The sequence below is a fragment of the Strigops habroptila genome, chromosome 4 (assembly GCF_004027225.2).
Source record: "Strigops habroptila isolate Jane chromosome 4, bStrHab1.2.pri, whole genome shotgun sequence".
NCBI classification, from domain to species: domain Eukaryota; kingdom Metazoa; phylum Chordata; class Aves; order Psittaciformes; family Psittacidae; genus Strigops; species Strigops habroptila.
Genome location: NC_046358.1, coordinates 35,695,292 through 35,712,442, shown reverse-complemented (window position 1 = coordinate 35,712,442; position 17,151 = coordinate 35,695,292). Strand labels below are relative to the sequence as shown.

The following is a 17,151-nucleotide window of genomic DNA, read 5'->3' as shown; positions in this document are numbered from 1 at the left end:
CCTCTGCCCTCCTGTGCTCCCTTTGCTGAAGAAAGCTGGTATTTTGGGACTGCAGCTCCTGCCTCATTCCTGCTCCCTGTTTATTTTTGGAGGATGACTATTTTTGCTCCTATCAGGGAGCTATGCAGGGTCGTGCCCCATCCCTGCAGCAGGCAGTGGCTGCCCCTGGCAGGATCTCTTCATTTCCCACACTCGCAAACAATGCTTCTGCTTCAAGAAATAAACACGGGAGACCCCTACCATCAGGGGTTAGCTCAACCCCTTCCTCATTTGTAGCAAAAAGTAATTTGGCTTTGGTTCAGGGTTGACCCCACCACACATGCAGGATCCTGTCTGTCAAGTCAAAAATCCTCAGGAGTGACCGTGTTCATTCCCTTAATAAAAGCTGTGGGAGCCACCTGTCCCCCCATCATTGCTCCAATTTAGACTCCTTTTCACTTACCATTTTTTCCCTGTTTTGGGACATCTTTTACCCATCATCCTTTCTCATGATAGGTCCCTGACAACCATCTTCCCTCACTGGGCACCATCAGTTGGGAGCTGTGTAAACTGAAATTCATCCATTGGGTTCACTATGCCTCCTTTCACCACTGCCTGTCATGCAAAACACTGAAGGCACTGCTGCATGAGGTGCTTCAGGCAGGAGGAACTGAACCCAAAACTGCAAAAGGATCAGGCAGCTCCCACACAGTGGGAATTCATAGCCCTGTTCTTTGAAAATTCCCATTGTAAGCCCCAAGCTGAATTCTTGTTTTCTCTTGCCATGTGGCAGAGTGCCATGCAAGACAATGCAAGATAATAGCAGGGAGTGCCTTTAAGCTCCAGTTGAACTTCCTCTTCAGCATGTCAGTGGTGGCAGTGCTGGATTTCATCTCAACTAACTTTAGGGGTATTTGGTATGGCTGGCTGTATCTGCACTTCATCTAACCTCCTCTTCTAGGCAGTGGACAAAAGCAGACACTCTTTAGGAACAATTCCCAGTCTAAACAAGGTGTCTAAAGTGTGCTGACTTGTACCCTAGGTAAGATATAACATGGCATACCTCCCACTGAAATGTGGGCAGCAGTTTGCAGTAGCCGTATTTTGCTAGGAGAACACATCATCTGTGGATCAGTCTGCTGCTGTACTGTGTGTCCTGGGCAAGTCAAAGGCACACAGATGTGAAACTTGTCAAGATACTGATCAGAGCGATGTATTTTTTGTTTACAGGGACACCTAAACCCCTGTCCTGTAATACTTGTCTTCCTTTTATTTTATGAATAAACAGCATTTAAGCACTATCTGTCCAGCTATTATTTGGTAAAGTTTTACGTTAATATGTGTGGACCTGCTGTCTTAGTTGGCTTGATTTTGCCTTGACCAGAGCTGGCTGTAACGTGTCTCTTCTCTTTACTAAAGGGTCCACCACCTAAACCCCCTCGCCGGCAAGGAGGCTGGGCAGATGATCCTGTATTGGCACCTACCAAGTGAGTCCTCACGTCTTTCCTTATTAAGAGGGGCTTAGTCATGGATTAAGTGAACATCACTGGTTGGGTTTTGCTGTCACAGGCATTGGAACAGTTTTTCTGGATGTTGTAGATGGCCTGTGTCTCTAGTGTCATTCTAACTCCTTCAAACCATTTCAAGTATTGCTTTTGATTGGTTCTGCTGGCTAATGCTCTTTATAAATTGGCCTGACTGGGCTTAGAACTGTGTACATGTCACTGTCTGCCAGAGGCAGTGTATTCCTTACCTGGTATGGTAACTGAAAGGAGTCAAGAACGTAATAAGCATGTTAAAAGCAGAAGCAGGGGGACGGGGATTTGACTAGTTGTGTCCTTTCAAGAAGAGTGACACATGACAGTGCCCCACTGACAAGAATGCAATGAACAGTTCAGGATTCAATGATCAGCCTTGACAGTAAAGGTGAAATTTGTCAATGTTTGTGTGCGTATGGGGTTATGGTATAATAGAGATGGATGGAGATGGTCAGCGATAAGAGATAGGAAGAAAAAAGTATACAAATTGTAGAGTGTAGGTTGAGAATCCTGGTGCTTATGAAGGACACCTAAGGGAAAGGAAATACCTGGACGTGGTAATAGAATGGGTATGAAAACTAAAGGACAGTTCAGACTGGGAGATGACTTGGTTTCAAACTATTTGTTATTTTGCAAGCTTAAAAGTTGTGCTGGTGTTGTATTTCCTATTCGCAGAGCTGAAGGGCTCAGTCACAGATTGATGTGAGATTGCTTGTATACATTAAGGCCTATAATAAGTATACATTGCTTGTATACAATATACATTGCTTGTATACAGTAAGGCCTGGACATATACTTTCGAGGCACCGATTTATGGAAAAAATATGTATTTTCTTTTCTGGAACCCTGAGAATGGGAGAGGACATCCAGAGGGGGATGAGAAAGGTGTTCTATATTCTGGGACAGCCTTTCTGGAAAACAGTACTTTTCTGGGAAAAGTATCATTCTGTCTCTGAAGAATAAATCAGCTGAAAATGTGCAGACTAGAGTAAAGTAAAGGAATAAAGATGTCAGCCTGAACTCCTTCTGCTCCTCTCTAGTTTAACTGTGATAGTGGTATTATTTCACATAGGCTGGCTGCAGCTAGGAGTTGCCATTGCAAAGATGCATTCACCTCAGGGTTATAATAAAAATGCCACCAGTGATCCTGGATCTTTGCAGGTGCAAGCAGAAGCTTTATGGAAATGTGACAGCAGAGAACAAGGGTGAATGGCATTGTTTAGGAAAAATAAATTATGTAATTGTTGGCTAGGTGAAGGTCTGGATTGGAGGTAATATAGTTATTCAGGGCTGTGCCTGATGTGCCCTGGAGGACAGTGTACAGGTTCCTAATGGAACAGCACTGTGACGTGCTACTTTGGGATGTTTTCCATTGTTTGATATGAGCCTCATCTGATATATTTAGAGCAGTAGCTATAAGTGGTGCTTGTCCAGCACCCCAATTGCATGGTTTACAGATATAGCAGGTGTATGGTGTAAATGCTCCTATGAGGTTGGGTGCAATTCAGTTGAAGAAGCAGAACAGGAGATAGAGGGCTGCAGACCTTTGTATCTGTAAGACCCTGCACAATTGGACATGAGGTGAAGATGTGCCCCTTGCTCAATCATGCATATGATACCCATGTTGTATCTGGCAGTATTAGTTTAATTTGCTTAAGAGCTTTTATTGAATACATTTTATGAAGGGGAGGTCTGTTCTGACTTCCTTTGGTCATGTGAGGTACAAGGATTTTGTACAGCTAGTTCCCCTGTCTTTTGTTTCCTTCAGCTGTGTATTCTCCCCGGGGTGATCTCCCTCCTTGTCTCCCTTATAAAAGTCTGAGATGCTGGCCTGCAAGGCTGTCTTTGTGACATATCCCAGAGTAAAGCCTTCATGTGAAAAGTCTGAGTCATCGGCTGATGTCATACCGATGTTGCTGTAGCTTTGTTGTTTCTGTTTTCTCAGGCTCTGTCTCCCCACAGCTTTTCAACCAGTTTGACTCAGCTTGGAAGCCCATCAAGTGAAGTGGCTCCAATTTCACTAGTTGTAGGTGTAGTTAGAATAGCATGCTTCTATTGATATATCTGATGTAGGTATAAGAACTTTTATGCCAGTGTAACTGAGCCTACGCTTGGGAATGGTACTGCTTTAAGTAATTTGGTTTTTCAGAACTGACAGGGTTAAATTAGGATTTTTTTATTTTTTTATTTTTTAGTTTTATTTTATTATTTTTTTAATTTTACTTAGGATGAGCAGAGTGGCTACAGTTAGATTTTCTGTGTTGCGTAAATGTATTGTGGGTCAGATGGGATACTGCAGCACCTTGTGCAATGATCTTGTAGATGTTTATGTGTTATTCTTTCCCCAGTTGAGGTCTAAACTTTTCATTCTGTTTCTGACAGATTCAGCCAGTTGCAACTGCACACGTGTTGCTTTCCTGCAGGGATACTTAAACTCTTTTGTACTGTATTTCTAGTTCAGAGTCTTATCAATGTGATATCATTTGAAATTGTTCTTTTTGTTTCAATTTGGCACATGTTAGAGTAGAATTTAATTTGAAACCTGTTTTTCTGTTTTTCTGCTCCCTCTTAGTCCCTTACCTGCTCAGCTCTTGTCATACCTAGGTAAACCTGTTCACCATCTTGCTGGTTCTTTCCATCAGACTACTGCTGTCTCAGACTGTTGCAAGACAGGAAGAGGATGAGGGCCCTTAAAGTTTTCCAACCTGCAGTTAGTTTTGAAATTAATTCGCACAAGTGGTGTGCAAGTAAGATGAATTTTTTTATCATGAGTTCTCATAGTATTTACAAGTGTCAGGTATTTAAATTCCAGAAAACTATCAAAATGCTGCCTTTTACTGATAAGTTTTCAGAAGTCCAGCATGGAAAGATTACTTTGGTCTCCCAGTACTTCTGCAGAATAGCTGTCATTGCTTGGAGTCCCATTTTGTAAGTCTGGATAATGAAGAGGACTGCAGGTAAGTGTCTGAGCAAACCCTCAGACTGGTCCTCTGCAATCAGCAAATAAATGGTGCAAAGCAGTGACAGTCTTTTTCCCTTGCTGATGGGGCCCTCTGCACCTGAGTCTACTGTATTTATTTAAATTTGTATTCAAAGAGGAGAATCAGTCTCTATGAGAAGAGGCAGTCCCAGCAATATTCTAGCCCCAGTACTAGAGGAAAGAGGACCAGCCAAGAACCTGGGCAGCCACCTGGGGCCTGGTACCCTGATGAGATTATATAAATAATAGTAATTACAGCTGGGTTTGCTACAGAAGCAGCTCTTTTAACCACTGGATGGAGCCCAAGTGCCATTCTGAACGCTGTGCTGATGTTCTTAATATCATCAGTTTTGACACTTGTGACAAGCAAAGCCAAGGTTTATTGTCAGGTTATCTCATGCATCAGAAAGAAGAAATACAAAGCTCCTGCCAGTGGGAAAAGGAAAAAAGAAAGGAAAAAGTTTTGCATACTGGTAAGGATTTGACGAAGGAGAGGTACTTCCAGGATCCATTTAGTTCCAGCCTCTGCTGATCTCATCTATCTGACTTTCTTTACAGAATTTCTACCATTTTCCTCCCTATTAGTATCTTTATTTCTCTGCTTCTGAGGACACTTTCAGTTTACTTGGGTCCTTTATCCCTTTGGTCTTGCAATCAGCCCCTTAAAATTCATACAGTTCTGCAGGCAGCAGCTAGGATTGGTGTGGAATAAACACTCCTTGTTTCAGGTGGCCCTACAAGCAAACGCAAATGCTGCTTTCAGTAGGAAGCCCTTTCCAGTGCCTGCACGCATACCTCCTTTCGCTACAGGGATTGTGGCAGTTTAGCAACAAGTGCTTCAGCTACAACTGAAATTTCTCCTTTCTGACTGATAGTCATACAGAGTTGCAATAATCAGACTTGTCTAGAAAGATGACCATGATGAAGATTTTGGGACAGAAGTGGTGGTACAGTAGTTCAGGAATGCATTTAACAAGAAGGCAAATATTAAGGGCCTGTAGCAAGGAAGTGGATGCAGCTGGGGTGACCTTTAGAGCAGCGTAAGCCAGCCTCTGTGTAGGTATCATTTAGGGCTCTGGAGGGTGGGCAATGGTGAGACTGCACCCTGGAGATGGAGGAAAGTTATTTAAGAGATTAAGTGATTTTATGATTCAAGGTCTCTAGAGGTAAGTAAAGTTAAAAACCTCCTGTTTCAAAAATATGGGTTTAAACTATCTTGTATTGTATCTGTACGAAATGACCCTTGAGAGTGCCTGGTTTATAGAACCTCTAGCCATCCCTGTCTTGCAAGTGGGAGTAGTAAAGTGCTCACAAGTTTCTCTGTCTGACATGGTAGGGGAAGCTTTTGCCATTGCTTCTGTCCTCTACACCCAGTCCAGCAGCGTTGAGGTAAATCTCAGGCTGGGCTCCCTGTGACACTGCTGTGTTAGGAGCAGAGCCAGGCTTCTCGCTGTGGGGAAGACAGCAGCCTCACCGAGGACATCTATGGATGTCCTTAGTGATGGGAAGAGTATAGGCACAAAGGATCAAGGCTGCCAAGTGAGGGGGCACAACTTAGGAGGAGAAGAAAGAAAAGGAAGTCTGATTAAGTTTTGTCTTGAAGTGTCTGTTTTTGGGTTTGTCCCTGCATTGATCTGCAAGGGAATGAGGCAAGTAATGGCCCCTTGGGGACCTTCAGGACTTTCCTCTCAATGTCAGCCGTCATTTTCAATCACCCTCTCCCTCCCAGCCATTAATTTTGGCCCAGGATCATGGGGACTTGTCCATCTATCACTCCTAATTGACACTAAATGATCTGTCAGTTTATTGATGAACGGCAGGAGTGGAATTGTCACAATATATTTTACTTTCTAACAACTCCTCCTGACAATTTTACCTTGTCCATCTCACTCTCCTCACATAAATCTCCATTGGCTTCTCATTCCTTCTCTTGGGCTGATCTGGTGCCAGCCGCCTCTGTGCCATCGGCACGCATCAAGGACATCAAGATGGCGGTGAGCCGCAATGTGCAGGCCCAGGGTGGTTTTTTCCTCTCTCTCCCCCTCCTTTTCTTTTTTCCATTTTTTTTTTTTTTTTTTTTTAATTTAATAGGCTGGATGTTCCAGGAATGCTAACAGGCTCTTGTCCCTCCATGTCATTGCTGGGGTGAGCTCTCCTTGGTGTTTCTGTTTAGACTCAGTAAAGATAACTGGCAGGAGAAGGGAAGTCCCTAAAAGACCGAAGAGTCACCTGAGGATCCCACAGTACCATGGCTGTGATGGGGGATTTTTTTTCCTTTTAATCCTGCTTAGTGTGACTTGCAGCATTTCTTGCAAAGGGAAAATGCTAGAGTTGTGCCCATTCCAGTGTTTTTGCAGTGCCCAGAGCAGCCTGGTAAAAGAGTTGGGGTTTCTGCTTTTTTATTGCCTTTTTTTCTTTTTTTTTTTTTTCTTCTTTCTTCTTCCTTTCTTCTTTCTTGCTTGCTTTTTTTTTTTTTTTAAGCTAGATTTCTGTTTATTTTTTCTCTGATAGTGAAGTTTTCTTTGACTTCTTTTTCTGAAAGACATGGCAATGGAAGAACTGGTAGGACTGTAGCCTCTTGCTCCCTTAGAAAATGAAGCCTGCATGGCAAAAATGGAACAGGAGTGTGACATTTTTGGTAACAGTCCATGTAAGCTGCTGAGGTGGCAGAGTGTGCTCGGGGTAAAGTCTCCTTGACTTTTTTGATGGAGGAAGAAACCATCTTTGTTCCTTAGTTCTCTGCATGTCCAAGGAATTTATCAGCAAATTCAGGGGATGCTATCCTTGCTGTCCCAAATATTTCTAGTTTAAAAAAGAAAAACCCTCTTGAAGAACACATGCAACTTGCAATCCTTTTGTATCTGTCAAAGCCATGGCTAAAAACTTGTCTGGCCTTTGTAGGTCACCTCTAAATTGGCTGTGAAGTCTAGCTTAATGCAGTTTACCTGTGGAAAGAGACCTAAGATGGCCTGATCTACTTGCTTGGCCCTATTTCCCCCTCCCCCAGCCCCTCTTCCCATATAGCCCCTCTACTATTCTCAAGTTCTTAATGCAAGTTCTTAAAATATCTTCTTTCAGAAGCTGTTGCTCTCAGATGGCAGCACAAGGTGCTATTCAGTAATAAACACCTAGTTCTTTCTAGTGTTTTTCATTTAAATGTTTTCAGTGAGGCCAATCATAAGTAAAAGGTCTTTGGCCTGGTACTTCAGAATCATGAGTTTGTTCTCTGTTATCATAGAATTGTAGAATAGTTTGGGTTGGAAGGGACCTTCAAAGGTCACCTAGTCCAACCGCCCTGCAATGAGGAGGGACATCTTCAACTAGATCAGATTGCTCAAAACCACATCCAGCCTGGCCTTGAATGTCTCCATTCAATGTCTCCATTCATTGTCTCCACAAGCAACCTGTTCCAGTATTTTACCAGCCTCACTGTAAAGAATTTCTTCCGCATGTCCAGCCTGAATCTCCCCTCTTTAGTTTAAAACCATTACCCCTTGTCCTATTGCAAGAGGCCCTGCTAAAATGTCTCTCCCCATCTTTCTCATAGGCCCCTTTTAAGTACTAAAAGGCCACAATAAGGTCTCCCCAGAGTCTTCTGTTCTCCAGGCTAAACAACTCCAACTATCTCAGCCTTTCCTCATAGGAGAGGTGCTCCAGCCCTCTGATAATTTTTGTGGCCTTCCTCTGGAGCTGCTCCAACAGGTCCCTATCTTTCCTGTACTGAGCGCTCCAGAGCTGAATGCAGTACTTCAGGTGGGGTCTCACAAGAGCAGAGTAGAGGGGCAGAATCACCTCCCTTGACCTGCTGGCCATGCTCCTTTGGATGCAGCCGAAGATACAATTGGCCTTCTGGGCTGTGAGTGCACATTGCTGGCTCATGTTCAGTCTTTCATCCACCAGTACCCCCAAGTCGTTCTCCTCAGGGGTACTCTCAATCCCTTCATCCCTCAGCCTCCCTTGTGAGATTGGAAAAAACCAACCAACCTTAGATAGATACTTTTTCCTTGCACTCTAGCCCTGTCTCCTTTAGTAGTCAGTTCTTCCATGTAACCAGGAGGCTCAGAGAAGTGTGCTTTTCCCTTTAAATGGAAACTGAAATGCTCCCGTAATCTCAAGAGCCATTTGGTGTGAGAGTTGGCCTTGGTGCTTACTGGAGACTGAAGACGTGATTGCGTGAGTAGGAGCCCCTGTTCTCAAGGACCCAAGATGTGTGGTGGATACCTCTAGAAACTGCAGTGCTGTTTTCCCACACAGCAGGAATTTGTTTTGAGTGGTGTTGTTTTTTCTGTTGCTCAGTGGGAGCTCTGAGCAGCTCTGCTGGTCAGCTGTCCACCAGTGAGTGAGTGGGGGAACCCTGGGAACATCTGGTACAGGATGATGCAGTGAGTAGGCGAGGTTCAGTGACCCCTCTGAACTCTCTCTGTCAGCTTGTTCTTTTGTGCCAGTTCCTGAAGCCGTGCTTGCCAGAGCTTTTCTCCTTTGTTGTTTCTGTTAAGCAAGCCCATGTTTTAGGACATGAGGAGAAACACCACCACTTCTGCTAGAGGTTGCTTAGTGCCTCACAAGCCCATTTCAGCTGGAGCCAACTAGCTGCAGTGTCTGTCAGATCCTTTCCCTCAAAGTATGCCTGCTCATCACTGCATCCTTCTTACTCCAGTGCCATGCTTCTAGGGCAGTGTTCAACATGTGGTCCAGGTAGCCTAGGGAGCCTGTGAGGGGCAGAAAGCGGATGGTGGGACCCTTAGTTTAAAAAAATGTGTGTCTGCCCAAAACTCTGTTGTGGAGATACAGACACCTGTGTGCCCAAGGGCTTGGGAAGTGGATATGTGTAAGGTAACATCCTATGACAGAAATAAAGGCTATAGTAGTCCTTGCTCTGCTGAAATCAATGCCAAAACTTGCCTTGGTTTTAGGAGATGTGAAGATTGAACATCCTGATTTAATGAAGGCAAATATGGCTTTTCCAGGCTGCCACGGTCCAGGGAGAGGGGGTGGAAACTGAAACAACTGATCAGAGCCCCAAGGAAGGTGCAGTGGAATAGCTGAGAAGACACCTTGTGGTAGTGCTTTCCAGCATGGGCTGCAGTTCTAGTTTACATACAGCTTTGACGAGTGTTTTTCTCTCCCTGTGCCTCTGCAAACAAGCAGTTACCATGACCTGCACTTGGAGAGCTGGGAGAACTGATCACTTAGCGCTTGTGCGTCATACTGGATGTGTGACTTAGTTGTGCCTTACGCTGTTGAACAAGATGCAACTCGTAGCTCGCCACCCACTCACTCTGGTGATGGGCACTAAAAAAATACTTAAGCAAGAGAGTACAATGTCTTTTTTAATCTTTTTTTTTTCGCCTCCTCCCTCAGCCCTAGACCTGAATTACAACCTATGCCCTAGAGGCAAAAGTCTTCATGTCTCTCTGTGGGCTGAGCCCAGCGCTGGGCACTGAGGTGGGTACGGTTTTGGATGGAGGCGCAGAGGCAGCATGCTGGCCAGTGACCCATCTCCCTTTGATTGCCCTGCTCCCTCAAAACAAAATGTAACTCTGAGCATCAGGACGTTCCCCTTTTTTCCGTTTAATTCTTTTAGCAAGAGGACAGCTTGAAGCAGCTTTCTGCTTCCACGTGATTCATAAAGAGAAGCGGTTGAGACATGCCAGGAAATATGCTAACACGCAGGCGGATGAAATCCTCCTCCCGCTGCCGGCGCCCTGTAAAGTACCGAAAACTCCCTCCGATCTCGACATGCGGCCCCCGCGGTGCGTCCCACCGTCCCGGGAGCAACGTGCCCCCCCGCCGTTCGCACGTATGACCGCCTCCAAAGTCACGTAGCCGCTTCAGCGCTCGGCTCCTTCCAGGCTCGGCAGCGGCCCTGGGGACCGAGGACCGCAGCCTCCGCGGGGAGCCCGGGCCGGGCGCCACGCCGCCAGGGCCCGGCAGAGGGCGGCCGCTGCCAGGCAATGCGGCGGCGCCGGCGGGCGGCCCCCGGGGAGCGCGGCCACCTCGGGGCCCCGAGCAGCGCCGGCTCGGCGGCAGCAGTCCCCGCGGCGGCGGGGCGGGAGGGCCGGCGAGAACGAAGCGGCACCAGCGGAGCGGTGCCCGTCGGGGCAGGGGCAACCGGGCCGGGCGAGCGGGCTGCCCGCGCTCCCAGCCCGCTGTCGGCCTCGGCTGCCGACCCGCCCCGCTAGCCGAGGCGCGCCTGTCCAGCCGCCTCAGTGTTCGTCTTAAGTCACCGTAACTGCTTCCTTTACCCCTAGCTGCGCTGGCCGCCCTCACACCCCCCTGGGTGTGCAGAAGAGCCCCTCTTGCACACTGGCCTCCTGGCACCCGGCTGTGGCTCGGTGCACAATTCAAGTGGGTCTGGAGCTCTCATGAGCTGTGGACATTAAAAGATTTCAAGGACATTTCCCCCCATTCATCCCAGTTATGTCCCCTGCTAAAATAGGTTAACGGTGTCTAATTAACCACTGCACATTGTCATGCTGCATAAAGATAGCATCCTGGCTGTTCTCTGAGCCCTGCTACTTTATCTCCATTTAGATCTCCGTGGTAGTCTATTAAATGAGAAAGAAACAGTTTAACAGAGATGATGTCTACATTAGAACTGCCTTTCACCCTTCAGCACAGAAGTTGCAGGCAGCTCCAAGACAGCTCAGCTGTGCATTAGGGGTGTGTGTGGGGGAAAGCCTCGGGTTTGAGGTTTAACCCCTTCTCACTAATGTGGAGAGACGATTCCAGCTGGCCAGAACTGAGTGAGATTAGATCTATATCCTCTGCCCCAGGACACAGCTAGGAGAGCAATAGGTATTCTGTACTAGGAGTTACAAAACATACGGTTGGATGGGGTCTTTTGTGGTCTTCTGCCCAGTTTCTCAGCTGTTCAACATCCTGAAATAGCGAGGAGGTCAGCAGCTGGCCAAAGCCAGAAGGAATATTTTGGGATTTTGGTTATGTTTAAGAGCACAGACAGCCTTGCAATGAAAGGGAGTTCAAACGGAGCTGTCCAGGTGATGGGACCAGTCCATATTCTTTGGCCTTCCAGATGCAATGGGCTTATCAGAGGAAATAAAAGAAACATAGGTATCACTGTCTCACAAAAACTGGGGGTGGCTGATGTATAATACAGCAGACTGAACGCATTTCTGAGCTCTGCTCCCAGGATTGTTTTATTTGCCCTTACTGGAGTGGCTGTATCTATAGGTCATACAAAACTGCTCATTTTATAGGCACTTGTTGCTGCCCATCATGGGCTGTCCCTCGTGCTGGAGCAGACAATCTGGGGCAGTGCACTTCTTGTTGCTGAGAACAGAAGAAAAGGGTAGGAAATCTGTCTATGCTGGCTGGAGTTTACAGTTTGGTTTCTTCCATGCCTGCCTTCACTCACCACTAGAAAGCTGTGCCCACGTGGTGAGTGAAGAGGATGCTGTGTACCCAGGCCTGATATTCCTGAGGGATGAAATGTTGGTCTCAACATGTTGCCATTGGCATTGATAAGCTGAGACAGTTCTCAGGAAGGAATACTCCACGATGCGTAAAGCAATGTGGTAACTTCATGAGGAATGCCTGCAGGGCTTCCCATAGCACCTGGAGAGCAAAGAGACAAGCAGGTAACTGGTTCTGCAGGAATAGTATCTCTGTGTATAGAACTTATTGATACATTGATAGAATATTATGGAATGGACAGGGTTGGAGGTAGGACACCTTTTGCAGACTTCCCTAAGTGCCTTGAAGGTTTTTAACCTTAGGACACAAAGCAAAGCTTGTCTTTTGTCTCAAGGTCACTTTGTTAGGTAGATTTAGGTGATGCAATTGGGCCAAAAAAGCAAAAGATTAGTCGGGAACAAACAAAAAATATTTTGTGATTTTTTTTTTTCCAGTCTGAAACAGGGAGTGAAAAAGTAATTTGCCATCAAACAAAATGAAAGGAAGCCTTATAAAAGAAAGGAAATAGTAGGCTGGTTGGTATCTTCTTTACCTAACAGCTCAATCATTAAGGTCACAGAGAGTGTAAAACACACAATTCCTTCCTGAACTGCAGAAGTCTCATACTATATTTCTCTACCTGTGAGCTTATCAGCTGGTTTGAAATACCAGTTTCATGAACTAGTGCTATTCCAAATCATATATTAACAAACATATCTAGTACAGGTGACTGGAAGTAGATGTCTCACCGAAACAGAACAACAGTAATTTCTAGCTCCTGCTCCAGTGCTGTTAGTATTTAAATGCTCTGTATAAACCACAGTACTGTCAGCATGAGAAACCTGCATCACTCACTGCCACCTTTGGATCCTGTGGCATGGGGAGTAGGGTGTTCTCCTGGCAGGGCTGACCATGGGGCTTTAGCTTGCCCTAGAGAGAGGAGGGAACTGTCTTATTTGACAAGAGAGCGTTCTAACACCTGGGGTCTGGGATTAAAGGGGTCAGTACTATTCTCTCCTCCTGGTTTATGAATTTGTTCCCCCAATTACATTCTTTTTTTTTTCCATATAGTGCAGTTATTTCATAATTTCCTTTCCTAACCTAACCTAACAAGGAAAAGTTGAGAAAGCTTAAGTCTCAGAACATAAGAGAAGCAAGCTCTGCCTCTAGGACTAACACATGACTGCCTTCCCTGTGGGCCACCTGGATACCTGTCATGACAGGGAGCTCAGAAAAAAGAAACAGAAATTGCTGTTTCTGGGCATAGCAGGAGTCACCTTCCCTCTCCTGGGAGGCACAAACATGTGGAGTGTTTCACTCATGCCTGGGGACAGGAGGTGAGCAGAGATGTAAGGAGTGTGAATACTGAGAAATAGAGTGTTATTTTGGGGCTGGACAATTATCAAGAGTAATGTGAACATGCTAAGAAGAGGTTAGATGGAACCTCCAGGAAATCATCTCACTGTGCAAGGCTGTGCGAAACCATCATTTGGGATGTTTCGGCTCAGTGAGGGCAAGGCTCTGAAGACAGTGTGGGAAGCAGTTCTGTGAAGGCAGAAGGGAGGAATAAAATAGGATAAATCTTGCATGATCTTTCCATCTCTGTCTTCTCACATTCTGAACTCCAATGAGAGCTGGTGGTGGGCTCTCTAAAACCATCCCCTTCTTTCTCGATAGTATGAGAGGGTTCAAAAAAAGTGCTTTGTGCTAACACTGGGGAGAAGGATGGAGCTGGACAATTGCTCCTCATTGGAAGAACTCTTCCCTAAATTCCCCAGCTCCATTGCTCTTCTGTTTCTTTTGGTGAACAGAAGGGTGCAGATACAGCTGAAAGCCTAGATGCAGATGTCACCTACACAGCTGCAGTTCTGATTATAGCAGTGGATATTACTGGGCTCAGATCACTGTTTCAATGTAATTTTTATCTTCTCACAGACTGCAAGCTCCAGGGAGAGCAGTGGAGATAAGATTCTTCCCATAGTTAGACATCCTCTGGGCTTGGCTTGTTGCTTTTAGAAGAGTAGGTTATTCACAGGAGAGCTAGATGAGGACCATAACCCTAGAACAGAGAGCAGATGAGGAAAGGCCTGTACCATCTCATGAAGGGGCTTTGAAAGGAGCAGTGCAAGGCAGTGAAGCAACTGCTCTTACATCTTGGTGTGTCCTGGGACAGTGCATGTGGTAGGGGAGAGCCTCATGTATTGTCATGGCACTCTGACTTAAAGGGAGGGGAGAATATTTATTCCCAATGCATAGAGATGAAACTTCACCCTGCAAAATGGCCAAAGCAATCAGTGAGTGATGGAGTATCTGCTAAAAAGAAACCTGGCATTTAATTAACTTTTCAAAGTGCTGGTTCAGCAACCTTCATGTTTTACATTTTGAATATTGAACAAGTGTCCCTAATCGGGACTGAATTACTTCTGGGCTTGCTGGGGTGGAGAGCAAGAGAGCTGCCGTTTGCCAGTGCCTCCCCCCTGCATTATTATTATGAACTCCTGTTAACTGAGCCAGATCAACCCTGATTTACTGCAGTGACAGCATATCAGACCTGAACTTGGCCAGCTCAGCTGGGGCTTCTAACCTACAAAGGCAACCAGATAATCTTCATGCACGACCAGGGGGAAGAAGGACGGACCTGTTGATCTCTCAGGGGTAGGTAGACAAAGCATAGCATACTCTTCACTCCTTAATGCGCTGACCTCTCTGCTCAGTAAGGCAACTTTTACCTGTGGCTGATGGCAGTGTGGATGAAAAAGTATCTGAGAAACTAAAAAAAAACAGGGAATATGGCTCTTGCTGTGCCGGGGCATGGCTGTCTTTTTGGACCCAGATGGTTCTACTTCAGTCTGATGCACTTGGAGACTTTTGAATCACTGGTTTAATGGTCACTCAGACTCTTTAAATTGTGATGTGCTGTATCAGACCTGGTGTAGGGATTGTTTTACACAATAACAGTAATATAGAGAAAGGTGCAGTTTTAAAATTTTCTCTAGCCTTTTCTAAGCATAAGCCTTTCCTTATCTTTCAGGTCAGGAAGAAAGCATGCAGAAGAAGTAGAAGAGTAAGTTCCTATTGTTGCTGATACTTCTTGCACATCTTTTAATCTGAACTCATGGAGAAGGGACATGCGACACCAAGACCTGGAACTTGGGAAGGGTGCAGAGCCTGGCATGAGCTCATGTCATGTGTCCTGGGATGGGGCAGGGCTGGTCATTTTATAGTTCCCTGGATATGGTGTAGGTGTTAGCTCTGTCACTCCCATATGACAGAAAGAATGAAAAGCAGAAAACATCCACTTTCCTCCCAGGTGCACCCCAGGCCCTACTGTCTGCAGCCTAGTGGTTTGTCTCAGGTGCAAGGCATCTTGCTTAAGCACTCTAAACTGAGGGGTATGGAAGAAGGTCAGTCTGCAGGCTAAGTGTACTTGCGGACTCTCCTCTTAATGGGCTGTGAGGCTTGTGGGGAGGAAGGGGGCACAAGAAGATGTTTTTCTGGATTTGAAATTGAAATTTATTCTTCCTTGTGTTTTGCTGCAGCCATCGTCTCAGACAGCAGAGCCTGGAGGCATCAGATGATGGAGGAGGTAAGGTATCACCTACTTGACTGCGAGAACTGCCTGCATGCATGTCTGGGGGTTCTCCAGTAAAGTGAGTAGTGGCATCTTGTAAGAAATTGCAAGGAAATGAACCACCCTGGGGGTAAACAAATGCAGGAGCTGCTTGTCTCCCCAGCTGCTGAATGAGGGAGAGAGCAAAGGGGATTGAGAGGAGCATGAGGAGTGAACCTGTAGTCTAACTCTGTCTCTTCATTAACACAGAATGATAAAGCACCTTCGGGAAGAAAGAGTCAAGGACATGCTTTTCTCTGTGGTTACCTCCACGTGGAGAATAGTGGACTGGGGCAAAAAGAGAACTAAAAGAGCAATAAAAGGTTAAGAACAGGGAAAGAAATCACTGCTGTCTCATAGTTTAGGTGATAGTATGCTCTGCTTAAAGTCTCTCTTATGGTTTTATGGTAACATCCTTGTCTTGTTCCCATCGCATAAGTGGCTGTACCACTCTCCTGGGGTGTCTGTTATGAGGGAATTCTTAGTTTAAAAAATCCTCTTGCCATGACCTACGATCATAGATCATAAGCTAAACATAGGCACTGGTGGGTAATGCCATCAGATCCCTGTACAGGCTGCTGTGAAATCTACTGGGCTCCTGATTTAGCACTAGTTTTCTTTACAGTGCATATTACCTGCTCTTCTCGGACTGGATGACCCAAGAGAAATCTCAGGAAAAATCCACAGTACGCATTTCGAGACAAGCACTAGAGAACTGTAGGGAGCATAGAATTTCATTAAAGTCTCTAGGAGCTACCTAAGCTTTCAAGGGCTAATATAAAAAATTGCATCTGTAAAATATCACCAAGCATCAGAAGAATTAACAGGAGTCACAAAGGATCAGACATCAGTATAGTTAATGAGATTAAATGAAGACCCATTATTTGGGCCTTCTAGACAGATTAAGCATTGCAACGTATGACCATATGACTGCCAGAAGTGGCACCTTTATAGCATTGGCATCTTCAGAATAGACTTAATTTTTCCCTTGGGAAGTTTCTTGGGCTTCTTAAATTTCAGTGTGTGTCACTGAGCCTAATAGTCTGTTCTGAACAGCTCTTTGACTGTTTGCATATGTGCTGTCCTTCTTGTTGAACCTTGGTCTTGTATTCAGAGTATAATAACTGTCTTTGCTAACCAGGCATAAAAATGCTTGCCACGTGTTTGCAGCATGTGACTTCTAGTGCTCCAAGACCTTGGGTAATAAGTACAGAATAGAATTGATGCAGAACGTGGTATGAAGACATGGCAAGTCCTAGTACACTTTACTGATTTATCTGTGTCTAACCTATGGTTAACAGTTGAATTCAGATTGTTGCAAACCAGAATTCAGTTTTAGATTAAATATCTGTGTCAGAAGAAAGATTGCACTAATCTGATTATGGTTGCTACCCAGGCAGTTTCTGGTACAGTCGCATATACTGGGTTGTGGATCTAATTTGCATATAGAAAATCTCTAAATGGATCAGTGCATTGCATGCTTGTCATCCTATTTCTGTGGGGACGTTAAGCAAGCTGTTCTGGGAGAGGAGTTTTCCATGTCTGTTCAGCAATTGCAGTGAAGAAGAGTGACATATGAATATACTCCAGAACCTGAATAAAATTACTTTTTTAACTAAGCAGACAGA

At 45.3% G+C, this 17,151-nt stretch overlaps 1 protein-coding gene across 2 annotated transcripts in view; it reads left to right on the top strand.

Annotated features, from left to right (window-relative positions):
- IFT43 (intraflagellar transport 43) overlaps positions 1 to 17,151 on the top strand; it is a 47,679-nt gene that overhangs the window by 15,093 nt on the left and 15,435 nt on the right. For both annotated transcript variants that reach the window (XM_030484233.1, XM_030484234.1), the window contains 3 exons: positions 1,399 to 1,466; positions 14,945 to 14,977; positions 15,453 to 15,499. In XM_030484233.1, the coding sequence (XP_030340093.1) occupies positions 1,399 to 1,466; positions 14,945 to 14,977; positions 15,453 to 15,499 (148 nt within the window). The remainder of the gene's footprint in view (positions 1 to 1,398; positions 1,467 to 14,944; positions 14,978 to 15,452; positions 15,500 to 17,151) is intronic.